The following is a 13,396-nucleotide window of genomic DNA, read 5'->3' on the forward strand; positions in this document are numbered from 1 at the left end:
TTGTTAACTCTCCAACAAACTGTCACATTCCACCACATCCTATTTTTTCCATCCATATTCATTGGATTCACCAACTCTAAACCAAGTGACAACATTTCAACTTAACCTAGAGCTCAAGCTACACTACAGGTCAATCAGTCAGCAAATTTAGTTTTCTTACACTCACATTTGTTGGTTTCACCAACTTGAAACCAGAGCACTTGCCCGCAAAAGGCAAAAATCCCGGGTTTGAGTCCCGAGGTGGCACACAGTTTTGATTTGCCAGGAAGTTTCATATCGGTTGGCTGGTTTAAAAGAGGGGCAATGGACCAAACTATGGGGTCATCAGTCCCTTGTTCCTAATACAACAATGCCACAAGTGTGAGAATAAAACAGACGAGACATGTAACACAAAACAGAAAGAAAGGAAAATCCACAAAAACAAGGGAAAGGCAACAAACACTAGAAGGAACAAAAGAGGACAATAAAACAACAGAAAGATGCTAGAAACAGAAGAAGGTAAAACAAGAAAGCAGATTACAGTGGCTGGCCGAGCACAGGAATAAAAAGGAAAAGCCAGCCACTCTGCAACACATTAAAACCTCCACCCTAAAAGCAATAGGGTGCAGGGCACAGAGGGACAAAGGACATGCACTAAAACTTAGACCAAATGATAAAACCCACCCTCATGAATAAAACGTAAAACTAAATCAGCCAATGAGGCGTTGTCAAATAAAATGAGCGGCAAGGAGTCTGGTAACCCAAGATTTCGTCGCTGGGCGGTCAAAGTGGGACAGTGGACCAGAATATGGGCCACTGTCAACCGGGCGCCACACCGACACTGAGGAGGGGCAAGATGTAACCGTGAGTCGCCCAAGTGTGGCCAATGTAGAGCCAGTAGATGACAACTGATTCCCTGCGAAAGGCCGATGTGGAAGACTTCCACACATTCCTAGTCTCCGTAATGACATGCAGTTTGTTGTGCATACTGTTAAGCCATTCTGTCTCCCAAAGCTGAAAAACCCTGTGGTTAAGTCAGAATGCAGGTCAGGTTCAGAGATGCCCATCTCCAGAAGCGATTTCCGCATAGCCTGTTTGGCCAGCCTGACAGCAAGTTCGTTGCCTGGGATGCCGACGTGTCCTGGGATCCACACAAACACCACCGAACGAGAGGACTGGTCCAGGGCATAGATGGACTCCTGGATAGGCGCCACCAAAGGATGGCGAGGGTAACATTGGCTGATAGCTTGTAGGCTGCTCAAGGAATCAGTACACAGAAGAAACGATTCCTCAGGGCATGAACGGATATGCTGAAGCACACGAGATATGGCCGCCAGCTCTGCAGTGAATATACAGCAGCCATCGGGCAAGGAATTCTGTGGACAAAGGCGAAGCCAACATCATCATCCATTACCATCAACCATTGAGCCATTGGTGTAAACCACTTCAGAATCGAGAGGAAGTGACAGCGGAGAACCACAGGGTTAACGGAGTCCTTAGGGCCATGCGAAAGGTCCAGGCTAAGCTTCGGCCTACAGCTACACCATGGAGGTGAACATGAATGGACCTCAAAGAGGTGGTGAAGGGAAGGAATCCAGTTCAGACAGAAGCGATCGCACGTGAACCACAATCGTTAGCCCTGACCTGGGTCGCCTATGCGAGAGGTGAACTGCCGTGCTTGGGAAAAGAAGACGGTAATTCGGATGCTCAGGAGAACTACAAATGTGTGCAACGTAACAGGCGAGCAGTTGTGCATATCGGATCTGCAATGGAAGGTTTCCGGCCTCCACCAGGACACTGGTCACTGGACTTGTTCTAAAAGCTCTCCTCGTTACGCGAATGCCAGTGTTGCACTGGGTCTAGTACATTCAACGCTGAGGGCGCCACCGAACCATAAACCAGACTTCCATAGTGAAGGCATGATTGAACAAGGGCACTGTAGAGCTGCAGCAGCGTGGAGCGATCTGCACCCCAGTTGGTGTTGCTCAAGCAGCAGAGGGCATTGAGGTGCTGCCAACACTTCCATTTAAGCTGACGAAGATGAGGAAGCCAAGTCAAACAAGCGTCGAAAACCAAACCTAAGAATCGATATGTCTCCACTACAGTGAGTGGATCGTCATTAAGCTAAAGTGCTGGTTCCAGACGAACGGTACGACACCGACAGAAATGCATTGCACATGTCTCCATGGCGGAAAACTGGAAGCCATGGGCTAGAGTCCACGACTGTACCTTCTGGATGGCTCCCTGTAGGCGACACTCAGCAACACCAGTACTGGAGCAGCAGTATGAAATACAGATGTCGTCTGCATACAGGGAAGGTGAGATGGAGGGCCCAACAGCTGATGCTAGACCATTTATGGACACTAAAAATAGAGAGAGAGAGACACTCAATACTGAGCCCTGCAGGACTCCATTCTTCTGGATATGGATGGAACTATGGGAGGCACCAACTTGGACACGAAAAGTACGGAGCGACCGGAAGTTTTGGATAAAAATCGGGAGCAGGCCCAGGAGACCCCACTCATACAATGTGGCAAGGATACAAGGTCGCCAGGTTGTGTGGTATGCTTTACACAAATCAAAAAAGGCAGCAACCAGGTGTTGGCCTCTGAAAAATGCTGTTCGGATGGCAGACTCGAGGGACACAAGATTATCAGTGATAAAGCGACTCTGGCGGAAGCCACACTGACATGGAGGCAGTAGGCCACGTGGCTCCAGGACCCAACCCAACTGCCGACACACCATATGTTCCAGCAGCTCACAGAGAACGTTGGTGAGGGTGATGGACCGATAGCTATCCACATCAAGCGGCTTTTTACCAGGTTTGAGCACCAGAATGATGGTGCTCTCCCGCCATTGCGATGGAAAGATGCCATCGCACCAGATCTGGGTGAAGATGACGAGGATATGTCGCCTGTTGTCAGATGAGAGATGTTTAATCGTCTGGCTGTGGATCCGATCAGGGGCCCTATTCTGTATCGTTCATACCGATCGGTGTAGTAGGTTTGTCTTGGTAGTGACATCATTTTCGGTTCTTTACTGAGATATCCTATTCAGTAAACTTCTGAGACCTGTTAGTGAACGGTCCTCCCATGGACTTTATGACAATTGTACCGAGAGGATTTGGATTTCGGTGTGGCCCTGTTGATCGGTGAGCTGTGGTTTATGTACACCTATAATTTGTTATTTTAAACATATTTAGCGGTTTTAGTTTTGGATTTAGTGATTGTGTTACTAAAGAATCACCAGAGGACACATCCAGTTGGAAAGTGAGTTCATAATAGACTACTATGCTTTGTTAGAAATATGGTTAGGTTAGGTTGTTACTGTGAATGATTACATTAAAAAAAAAAGTTTTTGATCAATATTCTCTCAAAATACATGTATTTTTATGCAAACAAGAGTTTAAAGATCATTAAATATCAAGACATCGGTTGTGCTTACGTATATTACATGAGTGTGAACTGACGTTACTAGTGACTTCGTGTACTTTTTCCCACAAATGGTTTAGTTAGTAATTATAGAAACATGTTTATAACTTTCAAGTAACAAAGGAAAGCAATCCTGTGAAGCCTGATATTGGAAATCTTCCAAACAATCAGGCATTTATGACTTACGCAGCACCGTTTGACAATGAAGTCAGCCTATGTTCAACTATTAGAAAAATTTAGCGCTTTGTTTACGTTGTTTAGAGTGGCCACGTGGTTAGCGCACGGGAATGCGAAATGAAAGGACACGGGTTCGCGCACGGGTGGTTTAAAAATTTTTTTCCCTCTTCATGCATGCAACACGTTCTGAGACATTGTTATTCGTGTAAGTTAAGATTTTTCTGCAGTATTCGTTATTACATGTAAGAGCGCACTTCCTCAGTAATGATTTCGTGATTTCTGTGTGTTTAGAAAACAAAATATGAAATTGCTGGAGATGAAATTGCTGTGACTGAAGCAACAGACAGTGATCTTTATATTTTTTCTTGTCAGGAATAATTCACCATTTTTTCAGAATATGTAGCAATTTCTGAGTATGCGGTTAGACAGGAATCTAAGAGCACAACATAAATTACTGGGAATGTAACTAGCAGCAGTCATCTTCATAATCTTGCTTGTCACAAGTATTTATCTGTGATTGAATCCTCAACAACAGTAGACAGAGATGAAAGATCTCCGTTATAATATTTTTAGATCGTAACACCATATACGAAACATTTTCATTCATGAGCTACATGTTATACACTTCAACGAACTGCTGGAGCTCTCGAAAATGCGTTTTATCAATTTTGTTTTTAAGACCCAAATCGTTGACGTATCATATAGGGAAGTGGCTTACTTAATCATTTGGATCTCAAGGAGTGAGTTATAACCACATTCTGTTTATCTTCTTATTCTTTGAAACTCTCAGAATCAATTGGTTGGGTGTTTTTATAGGTTTATTAGTACAATGAGGTACTGCACACTATTCTTAACTCATTTTCCGAAATGTAAAATCCAAAACACGATGTCAGTGTGAATGAGAATAAGATGACATAATGCGGCAAAATACAGTCAAATACGCTATCGTTATTATGCATGCATGGAAATATGCGGTCAGGGAAACGTAAAAATTTCTCTGCATTTCAGCTGAGAATCATGGAAAAGGATATACTGTGCCTGATACAGTTAAGGAGGAGGCAAGAGCGATGAAGGCGGGCACGTCGGCTCAATGGAATTTGACATCATGCGTTATGGCAACCTAAACCCAATTTTCAGTACTTCGAAGAATAGCGCGCCTTTGTCGTCTGCTAGCCGCTTTGTGTTCGTGGCGCTGTGCGCACTGCAGTGCACATGTGTGGGTCTGCGGCCGCTTGCTTTTGATTGGCTTGCACGACGCAAATGGACAACAGTGCTTTGGTTCTCTAGACCCGAACAGTATGCATACTGAATAACGCAAGGGCTCTAATTCGAGTACTAGACCGTTCGGTGCTCTTGAGTACCGAAACGATCGGCACAATGGCAGATAGATACAGAATAGGCACCCAGGACCAGGAGCTGTGTCGGGGCAATGTGCAAGGGCACTGAGGAGCTCCCACTCTGTAAATGGGGCATTATAGGATTCACTGTGGCATGTAGTGAATGAGAGGGCATTCCCTTCCAGCCTCTGTTTGAGAGTGCGGAAGGTTGGAGGGTAATTCTCCGATGCAGAGGCTCGAGCAAAGTGCTCAGCAAAGTCCTTGGCAATCGCGTTTGCGTCGGTAAACAACATGCCACTTATGGTAACATCAGGTACACCTGTTGGGGTCTGGTACCCGAAAATTCGTTTGATCTTTGCCCACACTTGGGAAGGTAACATATGGCACCCAATGGTCAAGACTTCTCTCTCCCAACACTCCTGCTTCTGTTGTTTGATATGTTGGTGAACGCGGGCACGGAGCCGTTTAAATGCTACGAGGTGCTCCAGGGAAGAGTGCCGCTTATGCCGCTGTAGAGCTCGCCGATGTTCTTTAGTTGCTTCAGCGACTTCCGGTGACCACCAAGGGACTGTCTTACGCCTCGGGCACCCTAAAGAGCAAGGGATCATGTTTTCTGCCGCAGAAACAATTGTTGTAGTCACCTGCTCAACCATGACATCGATGTTACCATGTGGGAGAGACTCAACAGTGACAGCAGAGGTGAAAGTTTCCCAGTCCGCCTTGTTTAAAGCCCATCTGAGCAGGCATCCGTGGGCCTGACGTTGGGGCAGTGACAGGAAGATAGGGAAGTGGTCACTACCACACAGGTCGTCATGTGCTCTCCAGTGGATAGATGGGAGAAGTCCTGGGCTGCAAATTGATAAATTAATGGCCGAGTAACTACCATGGGCCACACTGAAATGTGTGGCGGCCCCAGAACTTAAAGAGGCACAGCTCGAACTGAGGCAGTAAAGTTTCGACATCTCTGCCTTGGCCAGTCCGCATTGCCGGGAAACAGGTTTCCTGGAGGGCAATGCAGACAGCAGGTGTAAAGCTTAACAGTTGCCATAGCTCAGACAGGTGGTGGAAGAAACCGCCACAATCCCACTGGAGGATGACGTCATCGTGAGACTGGGAAGGCATGGAACATTCAGTGAGGCAGTTTATGCCTCAGAGTCATCTGCTGCCACTGACGTTTTGCTTGAGCAGTCTGTATCCATTGTGTCTGAGGGTCTGGTGAGATCCAGGTCCTCAACGGACACCAGAATCTCTATCCCATCCTCAGATGCAGAGCTTGTAGGTAGCGATGGTGTGGGTGCCATTGCAATTTCCTTGGTCTTAGGGGTCTTCTTTTTGGATGTCTCTCGCTGCTCCTTGGTTTTCCCCGGCTAGGAGGACTTCACTGGCTCAGTCTCCTGGACTGAGGATGAGTGTGAAGCCCTACGACCAGCTGGTTTTGAGCTCTTCAGCCACTGGTGGGTGTCATCTTTCCCACTAGCAGAAACCTGGGAAGAGAGTGACCCATGGGACCCCTTCCTAGTGAGAGAGGCTGAAGAAGACTTATGCTTCTCCAGCTTACCTGATTATCTATCGGACCCCGGTGGACATGCCGGACAAAATGTACACCTCGCCGCTCTAAATTGGTGCGCAGCTCACTGTTGGACTGCAAAAGAAGGTCTCTGTGAAATATGATACCCTGGACCATATTTAAGCCCTTATGGGGCGTGATGGTTACAGGAACATCCCCCAGCTTGTCACAAGCGAGTAACTCCCGAGACTGGGGAGAGGAAGCTGTTTTGATCAAGAGTGACCCAGATCTCATTTTGGACAAGCCCTCCACCTTCCCGAACTTGTCCTCTAAATGCTCAACAAAAAACAGAGGCTTCATTGTCATGAAAGATTCCCCATCAGCTGTCGAACATACACGGTAACGGGGCGAATAAGATCCGCTGCCATCCTCAGCTTGACGTTTCTCCCATGGTGTGGCCAGGGAGCGGAACGATTTGGGGTCGTACTTCTGTGTGTTGAATTGAGCTTGTGATCGCTTGGAGACTGCCGGTGTTTCACCACCAGCAAGAGATGATGGACTACGCTTCATCGCGTGTCATCCACCCTGATGCCACCCACTCCGACCAGGGGATCTCCCCACGGGTGCCACCCAGCTGGAGCAAAGGCCACCTGGCAGGATAGCTGTTGCCAGGAATCCCGATGCCCCAGGGGGATGGGCATCTATCCCTTGGCATACGTGGGGAGTTAACGGTGCAGGCATCAGCAGAGCGATCCCTGTGTGGTCGAGGGGGCTACAACCAACAGGGTACATGGCAGTCACACCACAACGGACTGGCTACCATGCTGGATATCAGGTGCAGAGAAGTCCATGGTCATCGTCGATGCAGAAATCGACACTGCATAGTGCATGGTGGAAAATGCACCCAGGAAGGTGTCGTCGCCCAAGAGATGGAGAATGGGCAGGACTGCAATGTGACGACAAGAAAGTGGGCTAAAGATCTCAATGCACGATGGACACGATGCACCATGTAAGGCGCCCTTCCCCAATTGGCTCGCTCTTTGGGAAAATTTTGAAGAATGGAGGTCAAACCCTACAGGGGACCATCACATAAAGGCCTAAACATGTGAAACTCCCTTTAGTCGCCTCGTACGACAGGCAGGAATACCTCGGGCCTATTCTAACCCCCGGACCTGCAGGGGTCTACTGCACAGTGAAAAAATACCTTCTGGAACTAAAAGCCAAGTTGTCAAATTTCATCCTAACCTAGGCCTTGAGCTACGCTACAAGTCAGTCTGTAAGCACGTCTAGTTTTCTTCAATTCACAGGTTAACCAACAAACAACCGAACTGTCACATACCAACCTAATCTAGGCTTCGGATTACAATATAGGTCAGTATGTCCATACATTTATGAACTGTCACTTTCCAACCTAATGCCACACTAGTGATAATCATGACTAAGCTGCGCTATTAAGTCCCAAAGTAATCACTATATATCAGAAAAGGTGACATACATTATTGTTAATATCAACAAATTGACATAAAAAGGTACTACTGTAATTGAAGTTGTACTTAAAAACAACGAAATTATTCTGGATTATAAATTCCGATCACTACTTCCAAATAATTAATAAGTAAGTTGTTCCCATTGAATCACCTCTTCCTGCTCATGTACTCAAAAAATAAGAATCAAAAAAGTCCTTTTAATAAAAGAACTTCATTGTTTGAAAAGATGTGGAGCATGTCCCCTCTATATTGTTTGTGTGCGTGCCTGTAATTGGATCTTTGAAGTGCATTTTGTTGTTCACAGACAAATAGATGTAGTCTTCATCTGATAAGCAATTACATGACAGGAAATAATCAGATATCACAGTTGTTCCTCATACCACATATTTATTAAGTATATTTAAAAGCACATATTTGATTCTTTGCTGAACAACTTCTAAGAAATATTGTTTTCTCTTTCGTCCCCGCCAAACACTCTTCTGTTACCACATTTACCCCTCATCCTCCAAGTAAGTCACCATTAGTTATACAAGACATACCACATTTCACAACAAAAACTGCACCAGTTGAAGAATGTGCTTCAACATATTTAACTCTTCAGAAATGAAGGAGCTACTACACTTCTTCAGCCACAAGTACGTTATTTTTAAAACATAATTCAGCCTGCTTCTGACAACCCAATTCATCTGTTGTAAGCTGTAGCGGCAACCATAGAACCATTTTCTGCAATAACATGAAACAGCATCACTTTGGACTTTTCTCAGAACTAATTCAATAGGCAGAGAATACTTATTACAGAATCTTTCTCTAGCATTAAAACTTTGTTGTAAATACCATTCTACAACTTCACCCTGCAAATTAAAGCAACTGCGTTGGAGAGCGTGAAACAATATCACAAAACTTCCTGATTTTTCCGAGAAATGTACAAAAAACTAAACACGGTAAAAATCAAATACAGTAACCAATCTTAAAATTCACAGTAACCAGAACAGCTAAATTATTCTTATACCCTCTTTACCGAAAACAAATGTAATCAATTCCTGTCTTCCACCAAAAGAAAACATTAAATTAGTGATTCGCATTGCCTATTATGTATTATCAGTCAACTGGCTATGAAAAACCTCAAGAAATTGCCAGCATCAGTATGCCATGTAAGAGCTGCTGACACTGTAAGTGCACTTTGTCCACACACACTTACCCTTGTTGCAGGCCTACCAAACCTATGATCACTGATGCTGCCAGTTTCTGAATCACTAAGTTCATTCGATGGCGAACTACCCCTAGATTGTGGACCACTACAGTACATTTGCTTCGCATCTTCCAAAATCTGACGGCATACTTCACGGATGTGATCTTCTGTTACAGAGCCTGCACCCAGGTTGTTGCGAATATTGTCCACAGCAGGCTGGAAGAACTTCTGTGAATATCAACAAGGACGTTAATGATATGCACAATGTCTTGCAAAGATAAAATGAAAATAGTGTTAAACATCAAAACCATATGGACAAGAAAATAAATTACATCAGTTACAAAAGGTGAGTAAATCACTTTAAAAAAAGTATTAGTAATAACCCCCCCCCCCCCCCCCCACCAGAGTCCAAGTTATACTGTTGTCTACCTTCAGCCCCATTGTGTACACACTAGGAAATAAGATTTTTTGCTTTAACAGATTCATTTTATTCCAGTTATTCTAAGGACCTAGATTTCTCATTAACAATACTGTCAAAGTTTACTTCAGCACTGTAATATCAAAGTATTGGTAACAGTGAACAGCAATACTAATTAATGTTAAAAGAACCAGTAATTTTCAAACAGAGTGGGGAAAGACAGTTGATGGAGAAGAGCAAGACATGGTGGAGACACAAAGGGAGAGAGGGAAGGACAGGTATAAGAGGGAAGGATAAAGAGGGAGAAGAGGAAGTTAGGGAGAGGTGGAGGAGGTGGAGTGGGACAGTACAGGAGGACAGAAAAGGAGGAGAAAGAGATTGTAATTACTTAACTGCTCACCTCCAGGTACTTCTTTATTACAAGATCAAGCTCTTTGTTGACAGCTGCCTGAATGTTCAGTCGGAGTATATCCAGTGATTTGGCAGCACTTGTGATGCATCGCCCGCGTATTCTATTCATTGGTAGATGTGTATGTGGTCGAAATGTTAAACGTGACCCCATCTGGCTGTTTGACAAGTTTGACAGTATCACCTGGCGCATATTGAAGGTGTTTCTCTAGTAAACAGAAATAAATAAATTATAAATAAACCAACATGTTTCAATCAACGGTGCACATGTGCTTTACAGATATGAAAGTACTTAGCGATATGAGCATGACCATATTATCAACCTTATATAATACAGCACAAATGAAGAAGTTCAATACTGCATTATTTGGAAATAATGCTTTCCAATTAATAAACAATTATGTTAAAAATAGTAATATACATGAAATGTTCAGTAATTACGAAAGAAACCTCTTACTATGAAGGAAGGAGGAACAATAGAAAACAACAACGCCAGTTTCTGTTGAATATAAGACTGTGAGCATGTGCATGCGTGAGAGAGAAAGAGAGAGAGAGAGAGAGAGAGAGAGAGAGAGAGAGAGAGAGATTGAATGATGATTAATGGTTTAACCAGTTGTCAGCAATGAGGTCATTAGAGAAGGAGCAATCACTTGGTTTGGGGAAAGACTGGATAATGTCTGACACCTGTGCCATCCCTGGTGGTGTGGGTTTTGCAAGGAAAAGGGGGGGGGGGGGGACACATTGTCTTAAAATACTTTGCGCATTTCCACTCATTAATGTCTACATCTACATGTCCACTCTGCAACTCACACTTAAGTGCCTAGCATAATTTTCTGAGATAAATCATAATTTAGAAAAAATGTGCAGATTGTGTAGAAGTGACAGATGTGAAAATCACCGAACTATCAATCTAATAAGTCACGGCTGCAAAATACTAACGCCAATTCTTTACAGACGAATGGAAAAACTGGTAGAAACCGATCTCGGGGAAGATCAGTTTGGATTCCGTAGAAATATTGGAACACGTGAGGCAATATTGACCCGATGACTTATCTTAGATGATAGATTAAGGAAAGGCATACCTACGTTTCTAGCATTTCTACACTTAGAGAAAGCTTTTGACAATGTTGACTCGAACACTCTCTTTCAAATTCTGAAAGTGGCAGGGGTAAATACAGGGAGCGAAAGGCTATTTACAATTTGTACAGAAACCAGATGGCAGTTATAAGAGTTGAGGGACATGAAAGGGAAGCAGTGGTTGGGAAGGGAGTGAGACAGGGTTGTAGCCTCTCCACAATGTTATTCAATCTATACATTGAGCAAGCAGTGAAGGGGGGGGGGAAAAAAAAAACCGAGTAGGTATTAAAATCCAGGGAAAAGAAATAAAAACTTTGAGGTTAGCCGATGACATTGTAATTCTGTCAGAGACAATCAAAGGACTTGGAAGAGCAGTTGAACAGAACGGACAGTGTCTTGAAAGGAGGATATAACACGAACATCAACAAATGCAAAACTAGGATAATGGAATGTAGTCGAATTAAGTCGGGTAATGCTGAGGGAATTAGATTAGGAAATGAGACACTTAAAGCAGTAAAGGAGTTTTGCTTTTTGGCGAGCAAAATAACTGATGATGGTCGAAGTAGAGGATATAAAATGTAGACTGGCAATGGCAAAGAAAACATTTCTGAAGAAGAGAAATTTGTTAACATCGAGTATAGATTTAAGTGTCAGGAAGCGTTTCTGAAAGTATTTGTATGGAGTGTAGCCATATATGGAAGTGAAACATGGACAATAAATAATTTGGACAAGAAGAGAATAGAAGCTTTTGAAATGTGGTGCTACAGAAGAATGCTGAAGATTAGATGGGTAGATCACATAACTAGTGAGGAGGTATTGAATAGAATTGGGGAGAAGAGAAGTTTGTGGCACAACTCGACAAGAAGAAGGGACTGGTTGGTAGGACATGTTCTGAGGCATCAAGGGATCACCAATTTAGTATTGGAGGGCAGCGTGGAGGGTAAAAATCGTAGAGGGAGACAAAGAGACGAATACACTGAACAGATTCAGAAGGATGTAGGTTGCAGTAGGTACTGGGAGATGAAGAAGCTTGCACAGGATAGAGTAGCATGGAGAGCTGCATCAACCAGTCTCAGGACTGAAGACCACAACAACAACAACAACGTGTAAAAGTGAGGAATGAGAATAATATGTGATGTTCACCAACCAAGGAGTTAGGCATTATAACAACTCCTTCACAACATATATGTTCAGTAATGAAATTGTCCAACACAATTTGAGAAGTATACCAGGTATACCGGTATGAAATGAGCGTTAAGATACAAATGTGTCAATAGGGACCATTTGTTGTGAATGAGTCTTAACTTTTTTTGTTTGGTTGGTATGACATCTGTCAAAGATATTTAGTATACACTTCTGGAAATTGAAATAAGAACACCGTGAATTCATTGTTCCAGGAAGGGGAAACTTTATTGACACATTCCTGGGGTCAGATACATCACATGATCACACTGGCAGAACCACAGGCACATAGACACAGGCAACAGAGCATGCACAATGTTGGCACTAGTACAGTGTATATCCACCTTTCGCAGCAATGCAGGCTGCTATTCTCCCATGGAGACGATCGTAGAGATGCTGGATGTAGTCCTGTGGAACGGCTTGCCATGCCATTTCCACCTGGCGCCTCAGTTGGACCAGCGTTCGTGCTGGACGTGCAGACCGCGTGAGACGACGCTTCATCCAGTCCCAAACATGCTCAATGGGGGACAGATCCGGAGATCTTGCTGGCCAGGGTAGTTGTCTTACACCTTCTAGAGCACATTGGGTGGCACGGGATACATGCGGACGTGCATTGTCCTGTTGGAACAGCAAGTTCCCTTGCCGATCTAGGAATGGTAGAATGATGGGTTCGATGACGGTTTGGATGTACCGTGCACTATTCAGTGTCCCCTCGACGATCACCAGTGGTGTACGGCCAGTGTAGGAGATCGCTCCCCACACCATGATGCCGGGTGTTGGCCCTGTGTGCCTCGGTCGTATGCAGTCCTGATTGTGGCGCTCACCTGCACGGTGCCAAACACGCATACGACCATCATTGGCACCAAGGCAGAAGCGACTCTCATCGCTGAAGACGACACGTCTCCATTTGTCCCTCCATTCACGCCTGTCGCGACACCACTGGAGGCGGGCTGCACGATGTTGGGGCGTGAGCGGAAGACGGCCTAACGGTGTGCGGGACCGTAGCCCAGCTTCATGGAGACGGTTGCGAATGGTCCTCGCCGATACCCCAGGAGCAACAGTGTCCCTAATTTGCTGGGAAGTGGCGGTGCGGTCCCCTACGGCACTGCGTAGGATCCTACGGTCTTGGCGTGCATCCATGCGTCGCTGCGGTCCGGTCCCAGGTCGACGGGCACGTGCGCCTTCCGCCGACCACTGGCGACAA

General features: G+C 44.8%; 1 protein-coding gene across 1 annotated transcript in view; it reads right to left on the bottom strand.

Annotated features, from left to right (window-relative positions):
* Window positions 1-13,396, bottom strand: part of LOC126092303 (deoxynucleotidyltransferase terminal-interacting protein 1) — a 93,457-nt gene that overhangs the window by 58,878 nt on the left and 21,183 nt on the right. The window contains exons 2-3 of the mRNA XM_049907830.1: window positions 9,926-10,141; window positions 9,117-9,335 (exon numbers count right to left, since the gene is read on the bottom strand). Of these exons, the coding sequence (XP_049763787.1) occupies window positions 9,117-9,335; window positions 9,926-10,141 (435 nt within the window). The remainder of the gene's footprint in view (window positions 1-9,116; window positions 9,336-9,925; window positions 10,142-13,396) is intronic.

The sequence above is a fragment of the Schistocerca cancellata genome, chromosome 1 (assembly GCF_023864275.1).
Source record: "Schistocerca cancellata isolate TAMUIC-IGC-003103 chromosome 1, iqSchCanc2.1, whole genome shotgun sequence".
NCBI classification, from domain to species: domain Eukaryota; kingdom Metazoa; phylum Arthropoda; class Insecta; order Orthoptera; family Acrididae; genus Schistocerca; species Schistocerca cancellata.